The following is a 16,395-nucleotide window of genomic DNA, read 5'->3' on the forward strand; positions in this document are numbered from 1 at the left end:
ATCAACGTTTAAGAGCCCAATTAGTCCTAGAAAGGCTGGAAATGAGAAACAGCAGCACCCCCCCACACACACACACTCTCTCTCTAGCCACATTCCATTTACCGCTGGTTCTTCCGGGATGTATTCTGTTATATATGTCCATCTTTCTAAATAATATCTTTGTACTTTACGACTTGCTGTATCGGTTGTAGTCATTAGCTTCTGCCTTTCTGTTAAAAGAGGGAAGGATTCAGCTGTCTCATACCCTCCTTCCTCTCCAGGTCCTGCCAGGGCGCAGTAGAGTAATTACCGGTTGAATCAATGCATCTGTGTTATGCATCTGTGTAGCTATCACTCAGGGCTGAAATGAGTGAGCAGCCTCCTGAACTTCAGATGGTGCTTCCTTTCTGGTATGGCTGTTTTTCTTAAGTTTTCCTCATCCGTCTGTCAATTTCTTCATTCACTTTTGTTTTTTAAGAAGCCACCTTGTGTGGAAGGATCATTTTCCTTTTTTTTTATCTTTAAAAATTATTATCATTTGTTTATTGTTGGCTGCGCTGGGTCTTTGATACTGCGCGAGGGTTTTCTCTAGTTGCGGTGAACAGGGACTGCTTTTCCTTGCAGTGCACGGGCTTGTCATTGCAGTGGCTTCTCTCGTCGCAGACCACGGGCTCAGCGGCCGTGCAGCATGTGGGATCTTCCCGGACCAGGGTTCATACCCAAGTCCCCTGCATTGGCAGGCGAGTTCTTAAACACTGGACCACCAAGGAAGTCCCTTAATTAATTTTTTTCCTTAATTAAATTTTTTACATGGTGAAATCTCTCATAGAAGCTATCATTTTCAGTATTTTGGGGGAGCCTTCTGTAGCCTGTTCTCCTTATGTCTGAGGAATCTTGGGACTTTCCCCCATTATCCATTTCAAATTGCACCATCTCCCTGGGTACTCCTGAGGCCCCACTTACTTGATTTTTTTCTCCCCCACAGCACTTATCTTCTAACATCCCATAAGATTTGCTTATTTATGATGCTTGCTGCCCTCCTTGGCCCCCCCCACACACACACTGTCTGCCCTTCACCGGTGGTATCAGAGTACCACGAGGGCAGAGATTTTTGCTTTTTGTTCACCAATGTCTAGCATAGTGCTTTGCATGGAGAGGAGGTGCAGTGCATGCTTGTTGAATGGACAGTCTCTGGGACTCCCCTTCGTAGTCCTCCTATGTGCTTACTTCCTCATTTGGCAGAGCTCATCCTTCAGTAGCTTTCTGAGAAAGGGTGCTTGTGAGATAGATATTTTCAGACTTCTATAGTTATGTGTATATTGACACGCACATTTAGCGTAGAGTCTGCAAATTTCTTCACATGTAGTTCAGTTCAGTCACTCAGTTGTGTATGACTCTTTGCGACCTTATGGACTGCAGGCTTCCCTGTCCATCACCAACTCCTGGAGCTTGCTCAGACTCATGTCCCTTGAGTCAGTGATGCCATCCAACCATATCATCCTCTTTCATCCCCTTCTCCTCCTGCCTTCAATTTTTCCCCGAGTCAAAGTCTTTTACAGTGAGTCAGTTCTTCACATCAGATGGCCAAAGTACTGGAGTTTCAGCTTCAGCATCAGTCCTTCCAATGAATATTCAGGACTGATCTCCTTTAGGATTGACTGGTTGGATCTCCTTGCAATCCAAGGGACTCTCAAGAGTCTTCTCCAACACCACAGTTCAAAAGCATCAGTTTTTCAGCACTCAGCTTTCTTTATGGTCCAACTCTCACATCCATACATGACTACTGGAAAAACCATGGTTTTGATTAGACGGACCTTTGTTGGCAAAGTAATGTCTCTGCTTTTTAATATGCTAAGATGGTCATAGCTTTTCTTCCAAGGAGCAAGCGTTTTTTAATTTCATGGCTGCAGTCACCATCTGTGGTGATTTTGGAGCCCCCCAAAATAAAGTCTGACACTGTTTCCATTGTTTCCCCATCTATTTGCCATGAAGTGATGGGAGCAGATGCTTCATGTGTAAGATGGTAATAAATATTGAGTCTCTCCAGGTTGTTCTTAGAAGATAAAATGGTTAGAATTCTTTGAGGACAAGGTATTAGTTTGTGAAGATTGAAGTATGTATAAAATAAGGGTTGTTGAGGCAGCTGAGTCCAGTGACTGAGAGCAGGGTGTCGGTGTAGGTCGGGCTCATTCTGAGTCCTGTGCTCTGTAACCTAATAACTCTATGACCAAGAGTAACCAAGTTACTGAAGCCTTGGCTTCCTTGTGTAAAGAATGATCATAGTACCTGTTGTTTATGGGGCAAAATCCGATACACTGCTCTGAATATACAGCAGGTGTGATTGATGTAGAATATTGTTGGATGTGGCTTGGCATGGGAATAAGAGGAATAAGAGCAGTGTCTACCTTGAACTTGCCTTCGTGTCCCCTGAGGGTTACAGTACCTGGAGTGGGGTGCTGCTGCTGCTGCTAAGTCGCTTCAGTCGTGTCCAACTCTGTGCGACCCCGTAGACGGCAGCCCACCAGGCTCACCGGTCCCTGGGATTCTCCAGGCAAGAACACTGGAGTGGGTTGCCATTTCCTTCTCCAATGCATGAAAGTGAAAAGTGAAAGTGAAGTCGCTCAGTCGTGTCCGACTCTTAGCGACCCCATGGACAGCAGCCTACCAGGCTCCTCCGCCCATGGGGTTTTCCAGGCAAGAGTACTGGAGTGGGGTGCCATTGCCTTCTCTGTGGAGTCGGGTAACAAAGAGCAATTTACAGCAAAAGTCCTGGGAAGGATACCAGTGTTTTGACCCCCATTTCCATCTGCTAAGAATTATCTTAAGGAAAGAAGTAAGGGTGTGTCCAATTGATCTATAGGGCCTTGTTCATGACATAAAAGTCTGGGAACCACTTCAGTATCAGGTGGGAGCTTGATCAATATCATAGATTTGGGGCTTACTAGGTGGATCAGTGGTAAAGAATCTGCCTGCAATGCAGGAGACACTGGAGATGTGTGTAAATTGCTCTTTTTTTAACAACTCCACTGAGTTGGGAAGATCCTCTAGAGGAGGAAATGACAACCCACTGCAGTATTCTTGCCTTGAGAATCCCATGGACGGAGGAGCCTGGGGGTTTACAGTCCACGGGGTCACAGAGAGTCGGTCATGACTGACCGGCTGAGCACAGAGGCATAGACTCGAGTCTTCCTCTGGTGGAATCCTCTTTAGCTCTTACAGCTGAAGAAGATAGATATCCCGAGAGCCGGACAGGATACAGGAGGGTAGGTACATTGTTAAGTGAAAAAAGTGAGTGTCAGAACAGCAGGAGCCTTCTGAGTGATGGAGGTTACATTTGCCTTTTTACTGGTTATTTATTATTTAAATTTATTTTTGGCCGTGCCATGCAGCTTCTGGGATCTTAGTTCTCTGACCTGGAATCGAACCCCAGGCTCGTGGTAGAGAAAGCTTTTAACCACTAGACCACCAAGCAAGTCCCTCCCTATTGGTTTTTTAAGGTTTGTAAATAGAGGACTGGATGCCTGGACAAATAGAAGTCGTATAGTCTAATTGTCAACCACAGCCTCTGGCATGTGAGTATCAAGATTCTGGGTCTGGTGATAACAAAACTCAGGGAAAGCTACAGAGTTATGCTATGCCTCAGCTTCCTCATCTGAGAAGTGAGACAACAGTAGCTGGATGCTTGTTCTGAGTAAATGAGATTAGACATGAACATTCCTTACTGAGAGTAAGCACCGCTGCTCAGTGATTAATTTTGGCCAGTGAGATTAGGGATTCACTTATCTTACTGTTACTTCTCTTTATTGTCTAAAGAGTTGTGTTGTGTGTTTTTTTTTTTTAATTAAGTGAAGATATATTTCTTCAAGAAACAGAAGATATTTTTATATATAAATATATATTTATTTTAAAGATATTTAAAATATGCAAACCTTCAGGTAACAAAGTGATTCTAATTTTTTTTTGAAATAACATCATCTTAGAACAACAACGTGAATGTACTGAATGCCACTGAACTCTAAACTGATTAAGGTCTTAAATTTTACCACAATTAGAACAATAATACCACCGTCATCATCAACAATAACAACTACGAAAAAGTTAAAAAGTAGAGAAGGAAGTCCTGAGGTAGTCCCTGGGACTCTCAGCAGGGATGAGATGGGACGGTTTTCTGCCTTACAGCTGTGGCTTTAGAGCCTCGTTTTGCTTCCGTGAGCACTTCTCAGTTTTGCAACTAGTGAAGTTGCTTCTCTCGGTGTTTACTCAGAGCCCCGCTTCCGAGTCCGCGCCGTGCGGCTACAGCCCAGCCGCCGCGCCTGGGGCGTGACCTTGGCCGCCGCGTCCCCGCCCGGGCGAGCCTCAGTTTCCCGGTCCCGGAGCGAGGATGACAGCTCGCCGGGTCCGCGCGCAGCCCCGCCCCGCAGCCCGCGGATTGGCTTTCGTGGGGTCGCCCCCCCGCACCGGGGCGGGGCCGGGCCGCTCCCGCCTGCCAGGCCCCATCCCGGAAATGCGGCTCGGGGGCGCCGGCCGGGCTGGCCCGGACCGTGGCAGAGCGACGGCGAGGGCGGCCAATGGGCGCAGGCGGCGGCGGCGGCCCGGCGGAAGTCCCGCCCGGCGTCGCGCGGGGGCGGGGCGGCGCCGGGGGCGGCGGGCCGCGGGGCGGGCGCAGGATGAGGGCGGCCATTGCTGGGGCTCCGCCGCGGGGAGGAGGACGCTGAGGAGGCGCCGAGCCGCGCAGCGCTGCGGGGGAGGCTCCCGTGCCGACGCGGGGCCCATGGCCAGGACCACCAGCCAGCTGGTGAGTGCGCGGCTGCCGCCCGGGCGCGCCGGCCCGTCACCCCGCTGAGCGCGGCGGTCGCCGGGGCCCGGCAAGGCGGGGCGGCCCCGCGGTCCCGGGGGCCGGGCGGCGCCTCTTCACCTGCGGCGAGCGGCTGGGCCAGCGACCGCGGGCGCCGTCGGGGCGTCGCTCGGCCGCCCGGCGAATCCCGGGCCCGCCTGAGGCGAGCGCTGGCCCGGCGGGGGCACTGACAGGCGCGCGCAGGGCGGGGGAGGCCGGGGAGGTGTCACCGGCCCGCCGCGGTGGAAGTGCTTGGAAAGTTTGTTTTCGGCGCGGCGCGGCCTGTAGCCGAGCCTCCGGGGTTACCTTTCGGACCGTCTGCGAAGAAGCCGCCCTGGGCCTTCACCTGGGACCGGTCCCTGTTCCTCCGCTCGCCGCCGAAGCGGGATGTGCGAGTTCTTGCCCGGAGCACCTGATGCTCGGGCCCCTCCGAATTCCCGGTTGGGATGGAGTCCGATGCACTCGGGTGCGCTCCTTTCCCGGCCCCGCGGGGCTGCGTGTGGGTGCTTTGCGTGCCTTTGGGCTCCACTCCGGCACCGGAGTGATGGGACGCCTCGGGGAGGCCAGGCTTGAACCCACCGCCGCGGGCTGGTGAGCGTGACCGGGCGGAGAGATTTTAGGGGGAAGGAAACGAAGAAGCGCTTGTTGGGTTAAATGTGTTGGTGAATGTATCGCTAGTGTTTCTGTGTTTTCTGTGTGTTGCTAAAAGTACCCCTACTGTGTTTATGTTTGTCCTCGCTTAAGTTCGGGAGTCTTGGGAAGACGGTTTAAGGATGTATACCTTGGATGCAATTGTGAAGTGGGTGCTGGATGAAGGTCTAGACTGCTTACAAAATCGGGTTCAAAAGGTGAATCCCTCCAATAGAGGAAGACCCAAGAAATTGACTCGACCCCTTATTTTTCTTATTTTCTGCAGTAGTGGCTGTTAATCTTTTTGATAGGTCATGGACCCTTTAAAAACTCAGGGCTTTTCCGAATTTTGTAATTACTTCGCGAGGTTCTTGAACCTTCTGCCGCTGGTCCGTGGACTCGAGAATTCTGCTTTGTAGAGATGGGTGATAATCTGAAGTGTGAGAGGAGGAAGACCTGGGCAGGTGAGACAAACGGTGAAAGGCGAGGGGATGTTTCTGACTTTTGCAACATGTATGGCCGTGCCCTGGGGGGCCTGGACTACCCTGCAAAAAACACCAGCTAGGCTGCTTGGCGGCCCTCAGTGGTGGCTGGGGCTGACAGATTGTGGAAGTTTGTGAGATGAACTTTCACACAGAGATGCTGTGGCAATGCAAGGTGTGCGCTCCGACGGCCTCCGGGGAAGAGGAAAAGAGCATGTCATCTCATGGTCTCGGTAGTTCCACGTGACGGACACTTGACATCTGGAGGTTTCTGTGCAGAAGGCAGCTTTTTCGTACAAAAACGATGAAATCCAGTGAGAAGAAATGGGTTCCAAAATAAAGAATGGACGTTCCCATCAGGAAGTGAGAGGAGCGAGGCTTTCATGTTCTCATCAGCTAGATTTTCCCCACCTGTCTGGGAGAACACGCCACGTTTCCCATCAGTAGTGGCAGAGATGCCCCCAGTAGTGGGTTTTTTGTCTGAGGACAGATGGATTTGCGCTGTTCAAGTGAGTTTGCACCTGGATTTTTATGGTGGCACTTTATGAGAAGCCCCCCACCCGATTATTTTCCTGTTTCTTTACATGTGTACAGCCAGCGGGGCAGCAGAATGAGTGGGGAGGTCTGGAAACGGCCCAGCCCGGTTTGATACTAAGGTGGGCCGGAAGCTGTCAGAACCGGGTGTCGAGCTCTTACTTTAAGGCGGGCCCTTTGCCAGATAGTGCTCCTCGTGCTGCTGGGCTTCCATCAACAGTGTTCTGAGGTCAGTGTTGCTCCCATTTTACAGGTGTGAAAGCTTCAGTTTCCACAGTGCGGAGAGCTGGAGTACCCATCCGATAGAGTGCAGTTTGAACCCACGTCTGACTGATGGCAGAGGCCTGGGCGCCACCCTGCCTGCCCCTCCTGGGAGTGGTGCCCTGAGAGGGGGTCGCAGCCTGCTGTCTGCGGAAGTCCTCAGTGCCACTGCCCAGGACATGTTTCTGGGGGCTGTGCATGTCCTCAGACTGCCGTGTACGAGGCAGGAGGGACATCCTCTCCTAGACGGACAGAACACTTAGTTACTTCTCTAGGCAGATGGCTGAACTCTGTGACCCCTGGAACTCGATTCAGCCTCTTGTCGTCAGAAAGCCGCTGTTTGGAAAGAGGCTCTGGTCCCTCCTTATTTGAAGGCTGGTTTTCTGAATGGTGAGCTTGGGAATCCTCCCTTGGTGAAAAGCTGCAGTGATGTTGTTAAGGTGAAACTGTTGGCTGGGGAGAGTGGTCCCGCGCGCGCCAGGGTGGCTTTTGCAGGGTGGCTGCGTGTGTGGGCGGGTGTGGGGAAGGCTAGCAGCATGGAAAGAAGTGGGCTCTGGCTCTCGCGTGCCCTTGTGCCTAGCTTCTCCTCGTGCAGCGCGTGCAGAGTGATGCACCCCACCCTGCCGCGCTCACCGAGTCCAGTCCAGAGCTGGCAGGTGGGGGCCCTGTACTCACATACTCAGGAAGGGTGGACTTGTAGGTTTGTCCTCCTCCTCTGACATGTGTTTAGTAAGAAGGACTGCAGCGCAGCTTAGAGCAGTACAGGCTTTGAAGAGAGGCTTTGGGCTGCTCCTCAAGGCATGACCGGGCCTCTGGGCTGCCTGTAGCAGTGGTGTGGGGAGGAGGAAAAGGCAGCTCTTGGGTGGGCCCCATTTTCAGCCTGTGCCCTCCCCCACTGACCCACCCAGTGGTAGGTTTGGGTGCCCGGAGGGCAAGTGTGTTACGAATTGGGAAGTGGTGCAGAAGGGAGGGGGTGAACAAGGTCGGTGCCTTCCAGCTGGTGGTGTGAGGAGAGCCTCCACGGGCCCTACACTTTGCCCCTTCCTGAGGGGGAGCTTCTGTGGATGTGGACTTTGATGGAGTCCCACGTGATGCTTCACTTCTGTGACTACAGAGCGAGGAGCCACTGCTGAGGAGTGCTTGATGCAGAAATGACTCCCTCAGCAGGTGCGGGGGTGGGGCCAGCGTGTGCGTGCTCTGTGCCTGCCCTTGTGAGGACAGCTGGCCGTAGGGGTGCGGAGCACAGTTGTTTTGAAGGCGGGTTCAAAGGGCAGATCAGCAGGGAGGAAGTGCTGGTGTGGAAACTGTAGATTGGGACATGTATCGTTAAGGCCTTTTCAGTAATGCATTCTTCTCTAACTGGGTTGCATTCTTGTTCCCTGTGATACCAGACCCTTTAGAAAATTATTTGAATATTGAGAACTAGTTGTGTATCCAGTCTGTATACCAGTCAACAGGCAGAGTGCATTTTTCTCAAGAGCAGTAGGGGACCTGTTTTGATGATGTCTTAAAAAGAGAGAGGTCTGTTGGGTTCATGGTGGTTCTTGGGGGTCTGTTTTTGGTGCTTGGTGCTGATTGTGTTTGTATAGTTGCACAAAGTCTGGTTCTGTTCTCTTGATCTAGAAAATCTTAATAATTTAAACTGACATTTTTACTCCAAGAAATCCCAAGTCGTTTTGAATGTGTTGAGAGAGAGTTCACTGTAAAGGATTTACATCTGTGGGCTTCAGATCTCTTATCAGAGCAACTGGTTCAGGCGTCTGTCTACATAGTTGGATCACACGTGGGCTCACAGAAGCGAGGGCTGACCGCACCGCAAGCTCTGGGCGAGAAGAGGCACAGACCTGACCTTCGGGCCGGCACCTGGGTGCACAGCCATCTGGAGTGTGGCCGAGGGCCTGATGACGGGGTGCAGAGCTCCTGGCGGCCCAGTGACCTCCTCTGTCCTACAGATGGGACTGTGTGTCCGCTGTACCAGCCACGTGCAGCCTTCAGAATATTTACAGGTGTGGTTTGAAGGTATGTCTGGAGGTCCACGTCTTCTGCCTGTTTGTGGAGCGGGTGGCAGGTCTGCCCACGCTGGAGAGGGCTGATGAGAGGCTGTGTGTGTGTGTGTGTGTATCTCTCGGCAGTATTGCAGTCAGAATTCATCCGGCTAAAAGCTTATTTAACAATGAATTCATTGTTAAAGTCTCATTCTTCAACCTGTTCTTTTTTGGAATTAATTTTAGCGCAGCAGGAGTTGTATCTCAAAGTGACAGCCGAATATTGGATGCTGTCAAGAAAGGTTGATAAGATTCGCCGGGAGGCTTGGAGCCTCATTGAGGTTCTCCTTAAGTGCCATGGAAAGCTGTGGGGCTTGGAGTTCACTTTTCTGTCCCCGCCCAACCCCCGGATGCTGCGAGGTTGGGAGGATCAGGCCGCAGGGGACCCGGAGAACTACCACTGCAGGGGGAGACCTTGTCTGAGCGTGGAGGTCGGTGCCTGTGGATGCCCTCCCGCGGTGAAGGAAGGACGCCATGGCGGGTCGTGCTGCTCTCCCGCCTGGTGGTGCTGGAAATGCAGACACACTCTCTTCTTCGTTCTCCCTTTTCTGGTGAGGAAGTGGGGGGCTGCTGGGGCTCCCCGAATTCTGATGCTCCTGTGCCTTCCCTCGCCTCTCCCACCCATCACTTAGCTCTCCTCCATGCCGGTCCCCGCCGTGTGGCTCTGTCCCGGGCCTGCCCAGCCCAGGACAGATTCAGGATCTCCGACCGCCAGGCTCTCCTCTCCAGTTCTCCTCTTGGCCTGAAGAGATCCCCCTCAGGGGAAACATCCCTCCCCACCCGCCCCAACCCCCTGCTCTGAAGCCTTTTCTAGCCAGTCGGGTTCTTTGTGCCCCTTCCTGCCCTTGGTCTGCATCAGCTCTGACTACATTGCCATGTTCTGTTTCTCTGGAATGGGTGTGTATAGCTCTTGTTAAACGTGTCTCCCTGAACTTGGAGTCTCTAGATGGTTTCTGTTACTCTTTCTCATGCTTTTCTCTTCATGGTTGTCATCCCTGTCATAGTTGTCACAAGCCTGTCTGTCTGACCTTTGCTGTTTATTAACAAAGACATCTCTGAATCCTGCATGTTTGTTCTGACTCCCTGTGTTCAGAGCTGAACGTGTTTGAGGGGCAGAGGGTCTACTGTAGTCTGTTTCTTAACACGAAAGCTTTCCAAACAAGAAGTCAGATGGTTAAAAGCATGGTCCCACGTTCCATTTCTTCATTGTGTAAGGGAATGTAATTTAGAAAGGAGATATATATACATTATACTTTGTTCTTTATACATATTGTACCACCTACCTGAGCCTTGAAAGGTTGTATTTCAAAGCCGTTGGTTCTGTTTTATCCTACAGCCCCTCCCGGGAAGTTTGCTGATCAAATGCTGGGTGAAATCTGGGTGAGTGAGGAGTCAGGGTCAAGTGTGCGGTGCTCTGCGCTGAGGCTCGCCACGTTGGCACTGCTGCCCTGCTCTGGACCACTGTCCTCACCGGTCAGACCTTGAGTGTCTAGCCTGGAGAAGTGCCAGCGTTGGCAAGGTGGACCCTGACTGCAGTCAGGGCGTCCCTAGCGGATTCTCGGACCAGACGCCAAGCTGCTTTACCCCCGTGCTGGAAGCAGCCACACTGTGCTGCGGTCCCTCTGGCACACCTCTCTGCTGCTTTGGGGCAGGTCAGAGGGAGCGTTTCCCAGCCCTGGGCTCTGCTCTGTTTCAAGGAGTGCCCTGTCCCAAGAGGAACACGTGCTCCGTGGGTGCATGCGGCCCTGGGTGTGAGGGGCTCCACCTTCCTGAGACAGCTGTGTGCTGGTGGTCCTGGGGGAAGCCAGCACTCTGTGTTCAAGCAGCCTGCTGCCTTGGGGTTTCCTGCTGGGCACCTGTGCGCGGCCGTGCAGTGACTGAGTGAGTGTGACTGAGCGAGCCAGCAGCCTGGGAAGAGGCGGTGGACGGGCACTTGAGACCCCAGCGTGTGCCCACTCTGGCTGCGTGCAGAGCATCTCCTTTGGGAAGTGATGGGAACAGCCCAGTCTCTGGGAAAACTGCCCGAACACTGGCTCTGCTCAGGCACATTCTCAGGAAGGTCTGATCCACAGCGGCTGGGGCCGGGGGAAGCAGTTAAGTTACAAGCTCAGCAGCTGGATCACTGCTGTTTCTGGGGTCTTGTCAGTTTGTGACCTTGAGCTCTTAGCTGTTGGATTTTCCTCTCAGAGTGGCCTGTGACTTAACCTGGACCGGAGGCTCTTCTTCATTGCAGGGTCTCAGGCGCTCAGCTTGCGCTGCCTTCTTTTCCCATTGTTAACTCATTTTTTCTTTCTGCAGTTTGGCGTTTTTCTTTCAGGGTTTTTTCAGAATTACAGTCTACTGATTGTATGTACGTAGCTGGTTATTATCAGATACACAGTTTTAAAAATTGCATCTAAATATAGATTATATTTGTGAACCTATTTATTCTCATTCCTAAAAAAACAGAACTTGTGTCATCTAAATGCCTTTTTTTTTTTTTTTTTAAATAAAATCTTAGAAAACTCGCCTGGAAGTGGCTGGCACTGAGCTTTGTGTCTCTGGGGTGGAAGGGGGCGAGGACGGCCTGGTCGTGGGGTAGGAGAAGCGGCGTCAACAGAACAGGTCTCCGGGCTCACGCCCTGAAGGAATCCTTGGGTGAAAAAGGCCACATCTGCAACTCGGCACTGCTCTGTGAGCCCCGCCAGCCATGGCCCTGCCTCGGGGAAGGAGGGAAGTGGCCAGCAGCACCGCCATTGCAAATGGTGCCCGAGGGGAGGGCAGTGCCCTGCCAGGAGGGGGTGGCCAGCCCTTGTGGGGCTGCTGCTGTGAGAAACCCAGAAGGACCAGGCCCCAGGGTGCACGGGGTATGCTGAGCAGGGGCCAGTCCCGTCCGCAAGTGGCGGACAGGCGCGGGGGATGGCTGAGAGCGGAGACGTCTGAGGAGGGGGCGCCCCTTTGTCTCTGGGAAGACAGGTGGGCTGTGCTTGCCGTGCTTTCTTGGGGCACCTGCTGTGCGCCCAGTCCTGGATGTCTTGCCGACCGTGCATGGCTGAAGAAGGTGGTGGTGGTTGGAAATTTATACTGAGCTTATTCAGTGTCCGGGTTTTTCCCTTCCTGTCAAGTGTATTATTTTCTTTCAGTAGCCATATATTTTTCAAATTAGTGTTCAGCGTTGACTCTGAGTCGTTTTTTTGGATACACCCTGCAGCATACAGGGTATTAGTTCCCCAACCACGGATCATGCCTGTGCCCCTGGAGTGGACACGCAGTACTGGACCACCAGGGGAGTCCCGACTCAAGTTTCTAATGACACAGGATATTTTCAGATCCTTTCAGTTTGCTTGACCAACCTAGACAGCATATTAAAAAGCAGAGACGTTATTTTGTCAACAAAGTTCTGTCCAGTCAAAACTATGGTTTTTCCAGTAATCATATATGGATGTGAGAGTTGGACTATAAAGAAAGCTGAGTGCCAAAGAACTGATGATTTTGAACTGTGGTGCTGGAGAAGACTCTTGAGAGTCCCTTGGACTGCAAGGAGATCCAATCAGTCCATCCGAAAAGGAAATCAGTCCTGAATATTTGTTGGAAGGACTGATGCTGAAGCTGAAACTCCAATACTTTGGGCACCTGATGCGAAGATCTGAGTCATTGGAAAAGACCCTGATGCTGGGAAAGGTTGAAGCCAGGAGGAGACGGGGACGACAGAGGATGAGATGGTTGGATGGCATCACCGACTCAATGGACATGAGTTGGAGTAAACTCCAGGAGTTGGTGATGGACAGGGAGGCCTGGCGTGCCATGGTCCATGGGGTCGCAAAGAGACATGACTGAGCAACTGAACTGATCAAAATAACCTTCAAAACAAACTTACTTTTAAAATAAACTTGATTTTTGGAATAAGTTTAGGTGTATAGAAAAGTTGCAAACACAACGTGGAGTCCCTGTAATACCTATCGTCCCCTTTCCCGGATGTTAGCATGTACACAGCCCGGCCACATCCATCAAAACTGAGCCCTAACCCTGCCAACACACTGCGACTCCGCTGCAGACCTGCTGAGCTTTCCTCAGTTTCCCCCACCGTCGTCTCTCTGTCCCAGGACCCCACCCAGGGTACCACATTGCGTTTGGCTGTCACGTCTCCAGGGTCCTCTCTGCTCTATGATGGTCTGTCAGTCTTGTCTTGTCATGAACCTGATGCTTTTGAAGAGTGCCGCTCAGGTATTTCATGGACTGTCCTGCAATCTGGGTTTGTCTGATGTCTTTTGGTGATGAAACTGGGGTTCTGAGCTCAGGAAGAATTCCAAGGATGTCAGGTGCGCCTGGTGCGACCCGTCGCGTATCACTGGCAAGGTGGGGAGTGGCTCCAGGTGACTGGAGTCAGGCCTGCGGTCCGGCCCTGCCTTGCGGCCCTTGCGGACGGTGTGTCCCAGGATGGTCGCAGTATTTCGCTTGGGGAGGGACCTTCCTGCTCGCCCGGTCGGATCCTTCTGGTTTCCAGATGAAGACAGTTGGGACTTGGAGGGCTTCTGACTTATGTACTGGGTTAGGACTGGCATAGGGTCCAGGTGCTTTGTGGGCTCTGGCCTCTTCCTGCAGGCTTGGGCACTCCCAGGACTCTGCCAGGACAGAGCTGTTTCCAAGTGCTGAGTGAACCCAAACTCACTGACAGAAACGGCTCCTCTCGGGGGAGGCCCGTGTCCCGCGGGCAGTCTGACGGCTGCTGCGTGTGATCTAATTAGCGCTCGGGTCCCGTGTGCTCGTCTCTCCGTGCTTTCTTTGCAGGCAGGAAGCTAGTCCTGTATCACCTGGGCTTCGTCAAAGTAGGTGGTCAGCTATGACATGTTCTTCTTTGGCTCTTTTCTTACCCGTGAAGCTAGAGTGTTATTATTGTCTAAAGCTCTTGAGTCGAGATTGATTTGTGGGCTGTTGACTCTGAGACTCTTAGACTGAGCCAAGAACAGAGCTTGGAGTTTCTTCTGCAGATCTCTGAAGATAGGTATTTTCAGGAAAATCATGAGTTGGTTTTGTTTTCCCACCCATCTATGGATTTCCCCTCCAACCTCTTTTCTACATGACCACAGCAAAAACAAGACTGTTACAAAGGTAGGAATTGGTAGGAGGAATGACGAGGAAAGCACTTTGAAGAAAATGAGGGAGCCGGCTCCTGGCCGCTGCAGGGAGGCCTGAGGGCATTGCAGGCCGTCCCCGGGACTCCGGGGCCGGACACTGTCTAGGTGTTGGAAGTGGGCTAGGAGAAGGTGGGACAGAGCCTGGCCGGCCTGCCTGCCCTTCCTTCCTTCCTTCCTTCCTCCTCCTGTCTTTGTTTCCGGTAACTGAACTCTCAGCTGGTGATCAGTGGAGGTGTGGATGAAGGTCATGCTAGACAGAGTCGGTCTTTCTATGCACACTGATGCTGTGAAGCTTTGCTGTGGGAGTTAGCTGTTCACAGTGGGACAAAGTCTCTCTGTCTCAGTTGGTCATTATTGTTCCCAATAAGACGCTCTTTATTCAGAATTTGTAGATAAAGGCCCTGGGAAGGAAAGCATCTGTTAGAGGAGCCTTTTCAGGTGTCAGGAGAGGCAGTCTCAGTTAGAAATAAGCTGAGCGAGTTGACTCTGCTAGAAGGGCGTTCCTGCTGGATGCTGTTTATATGTATGCCCAGTGGCATTCTGGGGGTTGGTTGGGTTTTATTTTCTATTTCAAAGAGAGAGAAGCTTTAGAGGATTAAAAATCAAGTCTAAACACATTAATCTGGCTTTTTTTTTTCAACAGGATAATCTGTTAGGGCTCTCAGAACAGTTGTCAGTATCAGTGTGGCTGTGTTTATGTGTGAGAGACTCAGATGGAGAATAAACAGTACCAGGGCCTTTTCGGGACGTCCCCACAGCCCCTTTGCCTCTCTTAAGGACCCCGCACCTTGCCGAGGGAGGCGCACGAGCCATGGGCCGGCGTGGACAGACGGCAGTACAATCCCCACTGAGGTTGAAGGACATGGGAGACGGCAGAGCTCGTGGTCCGGGTCAGCCAGGGGAAGGTGGTGGGGCTGCCGGAGCGGTCAGAGGCGTGGGCAGTGCCAAGGGTCCCAGCCCAGCAGAGGGAAGGGGGCTGAAGAGGGGGCTTGGGAGGGCCGGGACCCTGGAGGACAGTTCTCATCTCACTGACAGTGCCCGTGTGCTCTAGATTTCATTTTAGCGTTTGACCTTTTAGTCTTGAAGGCCGAGCGAGGTTTCCTCTAAGGAGCTGGAGTTGGGAGCTAGACAGCAGGAAAGAGGAGCCCCAGGCATTTCCGGGCAGAAGGGAGACAGTTCCGTGCTGCTGGCCTCACCATATGTATCACTTAACTTTCAAGATGCCCTGCTTTGGATCAAGTTAGGTATCACTTAGTTTCCCAAACTAGATTGAGGCGGGAAAACATTAGCTGCATGGGTTTAATTCCCCAGAGAAGATTAATTTGTAGTAGTATAAATATAGTAGTATAAGTATGACGAGTTTAGAAGCTCAGTTTTTCTTTAATTGTCAAGTTTAATATGTTGTATTATTTTAGCAAAACAGAGGGCAAGAGCTTGCTGATATTGTTTACTGATTACTAATAGATTTCACTGAGTAAAGCTTTTATACACATTCTTTCTAGATTTCATTCACGTCATTTAGGTGTGAGACAGAATCTTAAGTATCTGGATGGGCTGCCCTGGTGGCTCAGATGGTAAAGAGTCTGCCTGCAAAGCAGGAGACCTGAGTTCGATCACTGGGTTGAGAAGATCCCCTGGAGAAGGGAATGGCTATCCACTCCAGTATTCTTGCCTGGAGAATTTCTTGCACAGAGGAGCCTGGCGGGCTGCAGTCCATGGGGTCACAAAGAGTCGGACACAACTAACACAGACACAGTTACCTTTGAAGTGCTACTGTTTTTCTGATACAGCTCTGGGATGACAGACTTCTAAAAGCAAACGCAGGATTTCCATGCTGGGCCCCCACTGGTGGTTAATGATTTCTTCCTCACATAAAAGATATCTAAAAGATACTAACTTACTCATTTGCGCATTAGCAAATGCTTTTTATATATCACGTGTCTTTTCTGAATGAATGAACTGATGGACCTGGAGGGAAGTTCAGGAAGTCTGTCGGCCCCCTGTGGTATCACCTGTGTCTGTTGAGGACCTTGTGGCTCCTGTGGTTGGTGTGCCATTGACAAGGTGCCTTGGAGGTCCCCACTGTCTCAAGCCTCTGTATCTACTGACCCTTGGGTGGATTCCATCCCTTGCAGCTGTCCAGGTTCATAGTTTCAGGGAACCAACCAGAAGATCTATCTTTCCTTCACCCAGAGGTCATTGCTGTTTCCTTTGTGTATTTTTATTTACTTATTTTGGGCAGCTCTGGGGCTTTATCGCTGTGTGCAGGCTTTCTTTAGTTGTGGAGAGCGGGCTGCTGTCTGGTTGCGGTGCTCAGACTTCTTGCTGCAGCGGCTTCTCTTGCTGTGGAGCCCAGGCCCTAGGTACGGGGCTTCAGTGGCTGCAGGCGCCGGGCTCTAGAGCGCAGGCGCGGTAGTTGTGGCACATGGCTTAGGTGCCCTGCGGTGTGTGGGATCTCCCCAGACCAGGGAGCGAACAGGTGTCTCCTGCATTGCAAGGCGGATTCTTAACCACTG

The 16,395-nt window shown here is 51.8% G+C and overlaps 1 protein-coding gene across 2 annotated transcripts in view; it reads left to right on the top strand.

Moving 5' to 3' along the window:
* Positions 1–4,623: 4,623 nt before the first annotated feature.
* Positions 4,624–16,395, top strand: part of PDPK1 (3-phosphoinositide dependent protein kinase 1) — a 65,599-nt gene continuing 53,827 nt past the window's right edge. The window contains exon 1 of one of the 2 annotated variants that reach the window (XM_070779488.1): positions 4,624–4,774. In XM_070779488.1, coding sequence (XP_070635589.1) covers positions 4,751–4,774 — 24 coding nt within the window. In that variant the 5' untranslated portion in view covers positions 4,624–4,750. Of the gene's footprint in view, positions 4,775–5,031; positions 5,280–16,395 lie in introns of those variants that run through there. The other variant, XM_070779487.1, reaches the window with a different exon arrangement.

This window comes from Bos indicus, chromosome 25 (genome assembly GCF_029378745.1).
Source record: "Bos indicus isolate NIAB-ARS_2022 breed Sahiwal x Tharparkar chromosome 25, NIAB-ARS_B.indTharparkar_mat_pri_1.0, whole genome shotgun sequence".
Taxonomy (NCBI): Eukaryota; Metazoa; Chordata; class Mammalia; order Artiodactyla; family Bovidae; genus Bos; species Bos indicus.